The sequence below is a fragment of the Gavia stellata genome, chromosome 12 (genome assembly GCF_030936135.1).
Source record: "Gavia stellata isolate bGavSte3 chromosome 12, bGavSte3.hap2, whole genome shotgun sequence".
Lineage (NCBI taxonomy): Eukaryota > Metazoa > Chordata > Aves > Gaviiformes > Gaviidae > Gavia > Gavia stellata.
In genome coordinates this window covers 10106849-10122288 of record NC_082605.1, presented here as the reverse complement: position 1 = coordinate 10122288, position 15440 = coordinate 10106849, and the positions used below count along the sequence as shown (strand labels likewise).

General features: G+C 35.5%; 1 protein-coding gene across 1 annotated transcript in view; it reads right to left on the bottom strand.

The window, feature by feature from the left end:
- The window catches only part of CACNA2D3 (calcium voltage-gated channel auxiliary subunit alpha2delta 3), a 463311-nt gene that overhangs the window by 76205 nt on the left and 371666 nt on the right, over positions 1–15440 (bottom strand). Inside the window, exons 25-27 of the mRNA XM_059823195.1 lie at positions 14536–14631; positions 13092–13213; positions 12438–12518 (exon numbers count right to left, since the gene is read on the bottom strand). Coding sequence (XP_059679178.1) covers positions 12438–12518; positions 13092–13213; positions 14536–14631 — 299 coding nt within the window. The remainder of the gene's footprint in view (positions 1–12437; positions 12519–13091; positions 13214–14535; positions 14632–15440) is intronic.

Sequence of the window (15440 nt, the reverse complement as noted above, 5' to 3'; positions counted from 1 at the left end):
AAGTATTCCATTCTCTATTACTAGCTATTGATGTAATATTAGTACAACATATGAATTATGATGCAGCTACAGTCAGTAGCCAACAGGAGTGAGCTTTCTGCAAAGAAAAGTACAAAATAGCTACAAATCACTGACTATATTTTAAGGTCTTCGAATACCTGGTATGTATCCAGATACACAATTCACAATCAGTTTTAGAACCAGCCAGTCTATATGCTGCCACTGATAACTTAAACACATGTTAAAAACATTTCCAAATACATTTTTTCCACTTTCCAATCTGCCCTAGAAGACAACAATTAAACATTACATCTGTTATCTAACTTAGAAAATATGAAGTACCTTGCCAACTATCACATACAATTTTTAAATTACTTAGTAGATAGAGAAGAAAGAAGAGAGCTGAGAAAATGCTGAAGAAAGAAGAAATGCTACACTGTTTCAGATACAAGCACTGAAATGAGCACATATAGCACAGATGAAGAGACACTACCCATTATCCTGCTAGCATGCATACTTGCTACAGACATTTCTGAAGCTTCTTATTCCCAAATCCACACACAAGTGTTCCATTTTGCAAATATCATGACTGCAGATGCAGCTCCCATCACAGTGCTGCCCTTTAGTAGGGAGGATAATATGGTTGCATGTTTACACGTCCTCCCTCACAGAGAGAACATTCAGCTGAATTCATTCAAGGGTCTACCCTAACTTTCTGCAGCGCAGTTTTGCCATCAGAGGAAATCAGACCCAAAATCATTTGAGTAATATAAGGTTAGAACAGAAAGATTTTGACTGTGCAGAAGTATTTTTAAAATAATTCTTAGAAATTAATTTTAAGGCAACCGAGATCAGCAACTCCATCTACCTTTTCCAAGACTAGATAGAATACATCTAGGCTATTTGTGACAAATGTCTAATGTGTTTTCTAAATCTCTCCCGTGACAGGGTTAAAGACCTGTCTAGGTAGCTAATTTAGAAAACAACTATGCTTATAGTCTAAGAGCTTTTCTTAGCATCTGTCCTAAACCTTCGGTGAAAAACTTGCTAGTTTATTCCATTGGGCAGAAGACTTGAGGACAATGGCTGAGTAACAGTCTGCAATAAGGGCAAAAGGAAGCTGTGTCGTGGCATTCAGAGACCTCCACTCTCCTTCCAACAGATAGATTCCAAGATCAAGTTCTGTAGCTAGTCTAACAGCAGCCTCAACTGAGTAATGGGCTATATGGCAGGAGTCATGTAACCCTTGCTCTTATCTACTTAGTAATAATTGCAACCTAAATATTAAAGCTCATTCCTGCATCTGCAGTTACTTTCATGTCCAGAGAAAATTAAGCATCTCAGTCTTAATCTAAATCTAGCAGACATTGAAAACAATCAATTACTGTCTGTCCTTTTTATTTTTTTTTTAAACTGCTAAGTACTTCATATTATTATTAGGCTCTCTTCATTCTTCTCTGTCCTGAACTAAATAAACCAAGCTGTTTCAAATTTTCCTGTAAGGCCACATACTCCAAACTTTTTTTCCCCTGCATTCTCTGGAACCTTTTCAGTTTTCCTGCATTTTGATTAAAATGTGGTACTCTAGACTGGGCACATTACTTCAGTTGAGACATCATCAGCACAGAATTTTTAGACTATTTATATTCAGGCTCTTTAAATCTGATCTCTTGATGATGGACCTCAGAAGCATGTTTGCTTTTTTCCCTTTTAAATATTCAGTAAAGCTTAATGAATAATTTATTTGCAGAGCTAAGTCATTTGATTGCGTAGATCTACATTTTCTACTCTTTTATCCATTTATTGCAATAATATTTTACAAAGCAAAACATAGTTTTTCAGATAGCGAGGACTGAAGTAATACAGGATAGGATCTTACTGCCCATGGGCCAAAAAACGAGTTCAGAGCGACGCCAAATCAGTGCTTTTCTACAGTGACAACCTAGAATAAGCACACTTGCACTCCAAGTATACATCCTAAGATGAAAGCTAGTAAATGTCTGACTTCCAGAGAGATTTCACCCACGGTGTTTCTAATAGGCTCAGATACAGCAATGCAGCTTCCATCACAAATAAGTTCACACTTCTGATATCTTCAAGCAAAGGAAAAACAAGAACTGACTTCCTAGTCAGGAATAACCAGAACATCTTCCTAGTCCTTAAAAACCAGTCCTATCAACAAAAACCTTTCTGGCTTTCCTTACTATAAGATGGTTAAAAAAAAAAAAAAAAAAAAAAAGAGGAAAAAGGTGAGGAAGAGGCAATGAAGGGCACAACAACATTTAAAGAAACTCTTTCCAAGTCACATTTAAAATGCTTTGGGGATTTTCATGCACACATAAGGCTATAAATTGATATGGAGTTCTGCCAGAAAGCGAAGTATTTTGTATTTCCATTAGTTCACTCTGCTATGGGAGTAGAGCAAGCCAATCCATGCAAAATTTGATTTATGCTTTCTAACTTGCTGTTTGCTAAAGAAAGAAAAAAAAAAACCCAACAAAAATCCCAACAAAAAAATTGCAGAGAAATGTTTATTTAAGCTTTATAAGACTATACATAATATTTACAAATGTGTTTGCAATTAATGAATTCCAGTTGTTTATGATGATAAGCTAATAGCAGACATTCAACAGAGAAAAGTATTTATTAAATTGCTTAAATTAATAAATGCAAAATTACTTATTTTTCAGTAGAGGAAACAGAATGTTCAACTACTGAAAAATAGAGATAAAAGGCACAATTTATTGTCCATAACAATTACTGACTACAAGTGGAAGACTGGATCTAGGGATTCCCCACAGAACTGCCCTTAATTTGTAAAGCTTAGCAATGGACATCTGCCGCCGAAATAAGTTGTCTGCACAGATTTATTTTTCAGATAAAGGTTCCTGAGAAAGCTTTGTTGTTTTTCCAGCAACCTCGTGAGAGATATTATAGTGAGCATAGTATTTTTTCTAATCTCTGTGAAAAACACTCTTCCCCGCAAAGCCAACAAAATATCAGGACACACTACTCTGGCAAAGTATTTGCAAAGACAGAGAAAGTACGCATATTGTTGTATTCCTGTCTTTCATAGAGAGGCTCAACATATTACTTTGTTTTCAGAAAAAGAGGCTTTCTACAATTCCAATTTATAACAGAGATTAAAAACTACAATATACCAATATTCTTTACAGAAAATGTCCTTAGTATCTATATTGAAAGAAATAAAGCTTAAACTGAAACATACATGCTTGCCATATGTGTCTTTCCATCCAGCGCTTGCAAAAAGTCAATCAAAATTCAGCTTCATTATTCCCTAGTAATACAATGTCCAAACAAAATCAGGATCCCTCCTCTTGAATATCAAAGTAGAACATTCAGTGACATTATACATAGCTCATCTATCATTAACAACAAAATACCAACTGTTGCCTACTAATAACTATGTATCTTTGCTGGCCAGAAGACATAGACACACAGGCGCTAATTCAGCATCCAGAAAGTATGCCTACTTTTACAACTTTGATCTTTGAACTTGGCAGAAAGTGCCACAGTAATAATAATCGTAAGAGAGTCCAGGTACTTCCTGGGTTGATATTTCCTGAAATGTGACTGTATGCTCCCCAGATGAGACAGGCATCAACATCAACCATCTGGATGTGGCAGTAAGCCACAACAGGTGAGAAGGAGTAGGAATTAGAAACCCATAACAAGTAAAGCAAAAACTACATACTTCATACCTATGTCCAACGAAAGCTGCAGTTGCTCTCTCTTACTGATTACAGAGGGATCCCCCAATGTTTTAGGACTATGTATACTCTATGCAACTTTTTGCATAAGGCTGCCATCTTCATTTCAAGACACAACAAACACATGAGAAAAAACTGTTAATATTTGGAAATATAGTCTACTGGGGGGAAAATAAATTAGTTAATCCATGGTACTTAAACTGGTATTAATGTATTCATATACTGTGTAATTGCAGCTTCATACTCACACAGCATTATTTGAAGTTTTCAAAGGGACCTGACAGTTTATCTGCTGCCTTGTACTGCAATCAGGGATTTATTTTGCTAGCAGCAGAATTATTTAGCAAAATGCCCCTAGAATCTGATTGCTATTAGATCACAAGGATCTTCCTCCTAACCAAATTACATAGTACTAAAACCCAAACAAACAAAAAATCCCAACAGCAAAGCAGAAGTGCAGAAGCAAAGAGCAGAATGCTCTATGCAATTTACTACACATGTTAATACTATATGTGTTGGGATACTGCTCTAATTCATCTGTCAGAGCCCCACATTCTCTGAGAACAAGTGGTGTGGAAAGCCCAAGAATTAGATAAATAGGGGTTAAATTCTCAAGCCAACATTAGCAGAGAACTATCTTTAAGAGCCCTGTTATTCAATTATTCCACACACTAATTCTGTATGGTAAAATGAATTGAGAACAAACACAAATGAATACAAACATGTGAATGGTTGTGAATATGCCATCTAACTTCAGATTCCCTGTTCAGTCAATGGAGAGAGTCAGGATTTTACCACATGCTCTGAAGTATTCTGTGGAGGAGCTTACCTCTCTCCACACATTACCTACAAACCATGTTTCCTAAGTCATGGCTCCTGACCTAAATCTGTGAGTTGTTTAATGCTAGACTATACAAATACACATTTCAATTTTCCTGAAACTGAAAAACATTAGTCTATACACTAATATTAAATTTATGAATACAAAGATAATATTCTAAATGAACAAGAAACTCTGGAAAAACATAAACTAGTGGTTTTCCACCAAAGCATGAAAAGCATTTTGAGGGATTTACTAAACGCTACTGCTGAATATAATCTTCTGTGGCTTATAATGTGGGGTAAAGATTAAGTAAATCACTGTCTTGCCCGACAAGGAAAACATTTATTTTAGAACGCTTCAGAAATTTGGTTGGTGTGTCATTATGATGACATATTCATTTTCCCTTAGGCCTTTATACTAAAATGCAATTTTATAGATGGTATCATAAATTTTAAGGACTGTGTATGACAGTGACATTTGCTTGAATGTTTTTAATCGTAAGACCAAAGCAATACATGTGAGAAAAAAAAGGGGGGGGGGGGGGGGGGGGAGTATAAGCAGTACAGAGCAGATTTATTTACTCTATGTTACTCTGTAACAATAGCAGATTTAACTATTTGTGAAACATTTACAGTATCTGCCACTCCTAGAAATATCAAACTACATTTGATTAAATTATTGGGAGTCACTTTTTCAAAGCATGTTGTGGGTTCTTCTCCAAAGAGAGATGTGCATGCAAACTCCATTGCAATTCCCTCAAAAAAACCCTGAATGGAGTGTTGAGGTCACGTATACACAATTTTAACACACAAGAAAAAGGAAAAAAGGGGACAAAGAACAAAATTTTTGTGTTGTAGGGCATTTATTTTCAGATACAATATGCACATTTTCCTCTGTGAAATTATAAAAGAATCTTCCTTACTTAGAGCCTAGATCACCAGAAACCTCAGTTACTGGAAAACTGGTATGTTCACAAATTTTCCTTTCAATTTGCTGTTCTGTAGAGGCTGATTCAAACAGGAAGATCAAAAAACTGAAGTGTGACCAGCCTCAGTAAGACAGATTTGTATTTTAAAAGTAACATGAGATTTTGGATCTTTCCTGTTTCCAAGGCACAGTTTGAAATATCTTAAACAGCAGGATCATGAGGGTCACTTTCCTCTGACCAGAAGAGAGGCATTCAAAATTGTATGCCATTTTTAACAAATTAGTGGTGAGATGAAATCTTTACCATATATTTTTTTAGCTTATGAATGGGAAACAAAAAGGAGAACCTGTATCTTCAAACTGTGTCATTCAAAGTACCTGAGGGCTTTTAGCATCTTGACTAGGAATATTTAACATGGAATAACTGAATTTATTGTTATACTAAGGTTTGTTTTTAAAATTATATAAAAAGGAGAACAAAGAAGGTGATGGATGAGGACACTTGTGAAAAATCTCTCTCTAACCAGGGTTTGGAGAGAAAAAAACCTTGAACTTGTATATGGGCTGGTTATAAAAATAAAGGATCAGCTTTGAAAAGTTAAATACTGGAGAGGGAAAAGACTCTGGCTTTACTTGGGACAATTTGTTTGCTGGTATAAACCATAATATTCCTTGTTTGCATAAGGATTTTTGGTAAAAGCATTTAAAATCAAACTGCCAATGAACAGAAGAGGGTTAAGCTGCCTGTTCTTCAGATTCAGTAACACCTCCTACATCTGACTACAAAGGCCTGCCTATTATATTTTAAATACGTATTTTAATGTATATTGAAATATAAATAATATATACATAAAATAACACTTAAGCATGATCTACAGTTCTAGCAGAAATCAATACTACTATTTGAAAAGGTGTTTCTTTTATTCTGCTGAGCCATATGGACATGTTTGTTTCCAAGAAATCTCTTACGTGATAAATTTCTGTTAGTCTCACAGCATTACTGTGTGGCAGAGAACAGGGGGTAACCTAACACTTATCATGCCCTTGTGTTATGGCACCATCTACTATGGAATTAAATGCACCTGCCATGCATTTAAGGACAGATTCCCTGGAACCTTTTGTGTCACATTCCTATATAAAGACAAGACACTATATAAAGATATTAATCATGGGTGGTAGAAAGTGTCTCCCATTTTCTTTTCAGCTTTTACTGCTTGGCAGCACAAAATATGGCTGTGAGAAAAATCTCACCATCCTTAATCATTCTGAAATTAACAGTAAATCTATTCCCTTGAAAGGACTGCATGCAAAGTATAACTATTATTCAACGTGTTCATGAATGGCAGAATCTGACCCTTATGGGTCTAGTATTCTCACAAGAGCTATAGACTTTTTGGTAACCTTCGCCACAGAAGATTCTGAGAGTGGCTGATCTTCAGGCCATCTGTATGAGGAATGCTTAATACACAGAAAAAAAAAACAAAAACACCAATCAAGAAGCTTCCAGTTGTGAAGAAAAACAGGGTTCCTTCTGCACTGATTTTTCTCTTCTGTCCAAACAGGAATTACTGCAATTGGTTTTTTTATGTAGCTTCAGCAGAAAAGAATGAGTCAGGGTAGATTCACAGAGCTATAGCAACGCTTGAATGCACATCCCAGGCAATCACTCTTCTTTGATAGAAAACTGTAAAGATGCCTGTACATAAAAACAACATGGATTTCTTTTCTTTCCAGAATTATACTGAATAAGAGAAATCTTCAGATTACTGGAGTACTTTCATTTCTCTCTAATTTAGCTACATTGAGCTTCCATTAATCTATGATTCCAGTTAAGTTGACATAGAGCAATGAGGGCTTGCTTCTTTTCAGAAATTACAGGTCTGACTGTACTGGTAAAGTTTTTTATGTTTTTAAAATGAACAAATTAAAATGTTCCTTGATTTTGATTGAGAGACCACAGAAAAGCATGTGTGCAGTGAAGATTCGTTTAGTGTTTTCTACGTCCTAATTTCAACTTTGATAAATAGGAAGCCCAATACAAAACTGATCATATATAAAAATATTTTGGTAGAAAATAAATATAAAACCACTTTAGACATTCCTTCCTCGTACTTCAGTACCACAGAAACAAAACTTTGCAATTCTACATTTTTATCCATAGGTGGCAATAGTAAGAAAAACCTACCTGTTTTTCCTATCTAGTTATTATATCTAGTTATATCTAATAATTTTAAACCATTTTCTACTGCAACCTTTCCATCATGGAAAGAACATGCTGATGACATTCAAACTAGGTTTCAGAATAGTACCATCTTTTTATATGCTTATTTTTCAAATCTATGTACGTAGGTCCTTTGCAACTAACAGCATAGCCATTTGTTAAAATGAAAAGACTGTAATATACAGACACTCAGTAATCTTATTAAACTTTAAGATGACTCATGTTCACATGGTATCATACTGCTGTTCTATGTCCTGCAATATTAGAAATGCAGGCACATTTCATGGTCTCTCTATGACAAATTTGCATACCTCTTTGCAACATGGACCTGGTTTCAGAAGAAAACCGTGAGGGTGGTCAAACTCTGGAAGAAGTTTTCCAGAGAGGGTGTGGCCTCTCCATCTGTGGAGACATTCAAGACCTGACTGGACACAGTTCTGGGTAACCTGCTCTAGCTCAAGATCTAGGCCATTGGGATTGGACTAGATGATGTCAAAAGGTCAATTCCAACCTCAACGATTCATGTATATAACTAGTCTGCAGAAAAATAGGCACGAAAGTATTAAGGAAAATTTACACTTAATTTCAGAATTTTTAAGCAGCCTTGTATTAAACAAAAATGGACTATTTCTCCTCATCTCCTTCAAACTCTAAATTTCAAAACTACTATGAGACTAAAGATTGTGTCTGTGTACGATTTAATCCTTCATTCTTCTGACTAGGTGTCCAGAGCCTTTTACTGAGCACTGCTATGGACTTTTTCAATGAGGCTTGAAATTCCAGATTCTGCTTGTTCTATGAAGAAAAGTTAAGAGATCTTGACAATTTTCATCAGACATTTCCTTCAGTGTTCTTTACTAAATTTTTGCCCTAAGAAGATTATGTGAGTCTGTTATCTTTAATTAAACATCCCAAGGGGCTAATTTTCATGTTTTCTGTGAACAGCGATGGCCTCTTTCAACACGAAGGGCTTTTAACGTCTTATATTGTACTGTAGCTTTTGAGCTAAAATGCATCTATAGGGAAGTACATATATGAAGGTTCATGTACTCTCTCAAAATCTCAAAGACAGAAACATTGCTCATTTTTTAGAGCCTGCTTTACTCTGTGATGCCTTTCGTTCGCTTGCTTCTGTCCCCATCTCTTGCCCAGAACTGTCTAGGTGAGCAGTATCTTTAAAAATTTATTTTAAACAAAATCATAATGATGAAACCATCACCTTTCCCCAAAAAATTGGAAATAAAAAGAAACATGTACATAACATATACAAATCCTATGCTGCACTTATCCAGATGCCCATATTCACTACTTGGAAGTAGAGATTCAAATAAAGGACCTGAAATGAGTTGATTCATCATGCAGTATCAAAGAATACAAGACTGTAATGCTGAATTCTATCAACAGTTAGTGTGAAATGTACTGCCTTTCACATGAGCATTGGAAGAGATAATTCAGTCATAATTTTCCTCATTTTTAATAGCTAGATTACTACCTAAATTCAGATATTCTATATTTACTAGCTTCATCTTGGTCACTGAAAAGAATACTGTCTTTCACGAATCTCACAGAATTTCAAGACTAGGGTGATTCTGCAATTTTTAGAGCATGTTGAGAAGAATAAAAATTAAAATTCCACCATCTTTTAGTCTCCTTCAGAATGTACTATGGACAGTCTGAAGAAACTTAACATTTCAGTGTAAACTTGGTATAGGAGACATAGTCTTAGAGAACACTAAGACAAAGTAATTTTGAGCATAAATGTGTTTAAATCTAGAAAAACCCTGCATTCAGTAGTATTGTCCTTTGCTCTCCTGCAAATAAAGTGAACTCTGTATAAATATGATAATAAATATGATGCTGCTACACATATATCAAAGACTTATCTCTTTCTTCCACACTTTCTACAGAAACTTGCATTCTTTTAAGCAAAAAAAAAAAAAATCACAATCTCAATTGAAAGAGGCAGAAGGGATTTTTAAAAAAATTACATGTTTCTTTTGCCAATAAGCAAACAGATTCTGACAGTGAACTGGTATTAGTAGGTACAGATGGTGAAACAGCAGCAGCGACACTCAAGTTCTCTGTAGTGACAGCCTGGAGACTCATTGATTTTAGGATTTTCTGCCTATATTAAAGAGTTGAGTCTTCCCTACTTGTAATAAGCCTTAGTGTAGGTTTGCATATGAAGTCTGTTATAACTGATGTTTTTCTACAAAAACAGAATAAAAAAAAATTTACAAAGAAAACAGAAGAGACTGCAGATTTTGTAATAAGAGTTGGTTTTGTTCCTTTTCTTCCCCTTGTGGGCAGGTCTAACTCAGGTTTCCATTTTCTAATAATGTTCTAGTTTCTCTCTGCCAGTTTTAAACTCTTGTAGTGATCTGTAATAAACAACATTCTGGCACAGCTTTATTTTCAGTCAAATCCTGCTAGGGAACAGAGTGATATTACATGAAATGTGTATCTCATCTTGATGCTTTTTGTAATCCACTCAGACCAAATGGGGATGAGAAATACTTACTTCACACAAATTAAAATGAGACATTTTGGCCAAATTTGAACGTCAATGTAGGTATTTGAAAATGTGACCCATCATCCTACTTTAGTGTCCCAAGTCTGGCTAATAAAAACTTCAAACTTCTCCCATTTACCACTGCTCCTGTTTCTGCCTCCAAATCCATTTTGCTTAAAACAGAATATTGTCAACCTTATAATAAAACCTGAAAATTGAACTAATTGCTAGGTACTTTGTTGAAAGTTTTCTGACGGAAAAAGTAGGACTGACAAGTCACATTTATGATCTCCAACTTAAAGAGGACAAGAATAATGCATACACTTGTTTGTCTCTGAATGGCTGTAGCTGGCTGAGCGATACTTTAACAGAAAATGGTTTGTACAGATCTAAAGGGGCCTCCTCCCCCCAAAAAACCTGAAAGCATGCAACTATACAAGGGGGAAGGGAAAAATTATTCAAAGCAAATTCTTAAAAATGCTTCATATGGAACAAAAAAATCTAGCACACGGTTTCTAAAGTTTACAGAAATAAAAGTAAAAAAACCACTGATGTGCTTCAGAATGTAAATACACTGCTCATATTTTTCATGGCATTATGCATTTACAGATATCAGGGAAATCTTTTAGATGCTTTGGTATTAACAAGCTTTGAAGACCCTGTCTTTTTTTTAGATAGAAAGTATGGGACCCAAGCAATTTTGAATGTTCAATATTAAACATAATTACTGGGGAAATGGAAGCAACATCTGCCTCTCCCTTTTACAATTACTACAAAAAAACCCCAGAGCTTGTTGACACAGTATTAGAGTTGGTTATATGCGATACACCTCCTTGAAGTCAACACTAAATTGCAAACACTAGTGAGGAAAGAATAAATTTTAGGATGCCTATTAACTGTACACATTTTACAGATGATGGTAAACTGCATCATGAGCCTTTTGCTAACTCCAAATGATGAAGCATTCTAGAAATAACATGTCAACCTTCTTCATTGTAGAGTGAAAACCCTTAATTACATCTTCAGCAATTTGCAGATATCTGGACTGACATTAGTTTATAAATGCTGTTTTATGCTTTAACAGGAGTATGAAGTCATAATTAGGATTTTCTGTTATATTATGGAAGAGTTCAGTAAGTTGCGAAGAATGTATTCATGCAAACTGGAGTCAAAAGGGTGCTTTCCTATTGACCTTATAAAATATATTATTATCAGCAGAGATATGGTGTGTTTGAGGAAACAGATTAGAGATTTCCCAATTATCTGGCACATTCCTGCTCTTTCATGACTGTATTTACTGTATCTTACTGCATTTTATATCATATTTTAAAAATGAGAAAAATAGGATGGTTCTTGCTTTGTGTGGTAGGTACATAACTTTCCCTGAGATAAGAAAGCTTGGTTTCTGGCATAATAAACCATAAGACTTCTCTAGATTAATTCCTTCAAAGTCAGTAACCCTGGGGAAGTAGAGAAAACTGTTCAGAAAAGCATCTGAACTTGAGTGAGGAACGTCCAACAATTTAAAAATTAACTACTCTCATTTTTAAATCTGTATGTTTTATCTCTAATCTGTAGTTGTCAAACTTCACCTTTTAGTCTTTAGGTACTGTTATACTCTTGGATGATAGACTGTAGAGCTTTGTTATTCAATTTATATGCTCTGAACAAATCACATCTCTGACAATCCAGACAAAATGACCACTTTGTATCACTTGTTATAGGACAGGATTTTCAAACCTGAAGACAGGGTGGAACTTTTACACATCAGGTAACCCTTTCTTATATTTCCTTTTCCTTAACATAACATATTCTGATTTATGATGATATAGAATTGTGTTTTCTAAAAATGCTTCACTGATAATGGTTATTTCTATTGAGTCAAACTCCATAGCTCACAAAGAGCTTGGATAGTCAATTAATAAAGGACCAAGTTCTTAGGGAGAGGAGGCATTAAGTGTTCTCTACACTAAGTCATTCAATTATATCTCATATGTGCAACTGCATCGTCCCCTCCTCCTCTCTTCTTAAAACATGATATTCCTACATTAAATCCCTGCTAACCCAAATATCTCATATGTGCAACTGCATCGTCCCCTCCTCCTCTCTTCTTAAAACATGATATTCCTACATTAAATCCCTGCTAACCCAAAAAGAGAAAGTGAGGAACTCATAAACTGCTTTAAAAAAATGAACAAAACAAATAAACTACAACAATTTTACCTGCAACAACTGGAGATTTTCTGTCATCCAAAAGTTGAACAGCAGTACTGGCTGTCACTACATTGCTTTTGTTTGCGGTTTCTGCAGGGTGTATTAAGAAGAAAATAATAAAATTGAAATAACATATTGCAGAATGAGGAATTTGAGCTTTTTTCCCATAGTTTGAAATAACAGTCCATGTGGATTTAGTGCTCAGAAGATAAGACAGTCAACATCATGTTCTATGGATGCACAGAACATACAGGCACTGCCATTTCAAAATTCCCCAGCATCCCAACAACAAGCTTAAAACACTGAAATGAGTAATCAATTTTTGCCTTCTCTGCTAAAAGTGGCAATAAAGGTGACAACTGGTAGCGCTTCTCACTAATGTGGACACTTGCTCTATTGGACTTGTCTTGCTTAAGATACTAGGCTGCAAGTTCAACCTGCGCAAATATTAAATAAAAACAGTTATACCACATCTTGGGGTTTCACTTGGAGCCCTGTAAAAGATGCAGCTGGTCAAAGGACCAGTAAATCAGCTGCAAATTTCAATGCATATTTTAGATTAACATTTGAGATTAGTTACAGAGCCCACTTGGTACTGACATACTTGGAATCCTTTCAGCATTGCATACAGCTCAGCATTTAGAGAATGACAAAATTATAGACCTGTACTAAATGGGATTGAATAGACAAAGCTCCCAGGTATTTGCTCAGCAGCTCTTCTGTACCAGAGTGGAAAATGGTCAGCATTAAAAATGTTCTCCTTATCTTCAGCTGTCAGGAAATCTCTTGAGAAAGAAGAGAGAAAGAAAATGCTTGTTGTTTGTTGCATGCCACACAACAGTTTCTAGCTTTGAAAGACAAGAAAAACCAAAATGCAATCTTTTGGGAAAGAAAACGGTTTTGGACAATTTTTCTAATACCACTTGTTCAACAAAATGGTTAACTTTAGCCCCTAATAATTTTTTGTGACACTTGCAATTGCTTTTGTTGTGAAGGATGGAAAAAGTGTGAAAAAAAAATAGTGTCTCTAAGTACCACTAAAAACATTTGTGCTGTTGTGTACAAATAAAAATGCTTAGTCTAAAAAGCCTTTTTCTCTCAGCACAATACAAGAACTGTGAACTGTACAAAGTGGAAAAGACACTGGAGATTTGGTAGTTTGTTGCCACTGGCATTCACTCTTAAGTAATGAAAAAATGTAATTTTACAGCCTACTTTCCAAATAATACGTAAGGGGTGGTAGTGGACAACTACATACTTTGTTCTTCAATAAATTCTTCTTATTGACAGACGAAAGTTTGTGTCAGTGAAAAAAGCAAGTATGGTCTCCATGCTATTGTTCTGGTTTGCTGCCTGACAGTAACAAATTGCAGTGCTATTGACCTCACCTGTCAGGCTACTCACACTACAAGAATATTTTGTGGTCAGATAAGCACGATATAATTTTATATTCAATAAACTTAGTTTATCATAAAATCAAGTGCAGATTTTCTTTTACATGCATAATGCATATAGGTTTGCCTAACGCTATCAAACTGCTGCGTGAAAAAGTCATTAATTATGGGACCTTATTTTGTAGCTCTCCATTTTAAGAAACCTGTACTTCCACTAGATTAAATCTTCTCCAAGCAAAATAGGAAAATCTTGAATGATGAGATCTCCTGATTACTCTTTCACCCAGTCCACTTCTGCCACTTGGCTTTATTTTAACACCAAAAAATTTTCCACAACAATGATGCAAAATTCCTGAAAAAGCCTACAGATATTTGGTTTTAGGTGGGATAGTAAAAAAAAAAAAGAAAAAAAATCATCATCTGCAGATGTAGCATATTCATAATTCTGCGCTGAAGAACAAAGATGTGAGGCTAACTCCAAGGGAGTGGGGGGAAAGTAAACGTATGGGCTACAGGTGTAAAATAGCTCATTGTTCCAAATGTTCCAGTTGAAGACAGAATCTAAGGGATCCTATAAAATCTTTCTAGCTTGTTCTATATATTTCAGTGCACCAGCATAAAACCCTGGAAGAAACAGTAGATGGGCTTCCTAAAAATAAACATTTTTTTTCTTCTTTTCTCATATGGCTGCCAAGCATAGCTTTGTTACTTACTGATTAGTAAGCTGTTCCGGACCCACAAACAGGTTGATACGAGATAGTCCAGTCCGTGTTCCAAGGAAGGCAACTTCCACTCCCTTGTCAGAGTTTCTGAAAGAGAGCAGAACACAAGCAAAGATAACATTTCCAGACAGTAAACAGATAAAGCTATATTACTGGTCACAGAATGTACAAGTGTACACATTTCTGAGAAAGAGTATTTTAAGTATAGTTCCCTTATTTATTTATTAAAGGCTTTTTTTTAAGTCATGTGGGTTTTGGAAAACATACAATGTAGAAATGCTATTTAGTCCAAGAGTCACTAAAAAGTCAAAGACAGTAAATTTGGTAGGATTTGAGGGGGGTGATTACATGGAAACCATAGGGAAAAAAAAGTGCGGCATAGCTATGTACCAACTATTTAATAACCACCAGCACCCAGTGATTCAAGATGGGCAGGAATTCCAGATCTTGCTCCCAGTCCATTCCACACTTCTGAGGTACATCTATGCTTCAAGTCATAGGTGTGACTGTTGCTCAAACAAGTAAAAACTAAGCTAGATTTAAAACAGGTAGCTCAGAGTCAAACGTAGCTGCCATCAGGATAGGCTTTAGCCTCTAGACCTAAGGAAAAAAATGTTGCAGGTAGCTCAGGCTGAACTGTTGTGCATTGTTATCGGTACCAAGCTAGCTACTTTAAAACTAGTTCTCATATGGCTACAAGAACTTCAGTCATATTACCACAAAACCAGGGACCACAGTCTTAGCCATCTTGCTGTCTCATACCTCTTCTTCAGTAAAAGGCCTGTCTCACTAGTGTAAGTCAAAATATGAAAGGGGATCAAAAGTCTCCTGCTTGCATCTCTCCATAGCTGTCTTCCTTGTGTTTACTCGATGTTACTTCATTGTGTAGGAGGAAG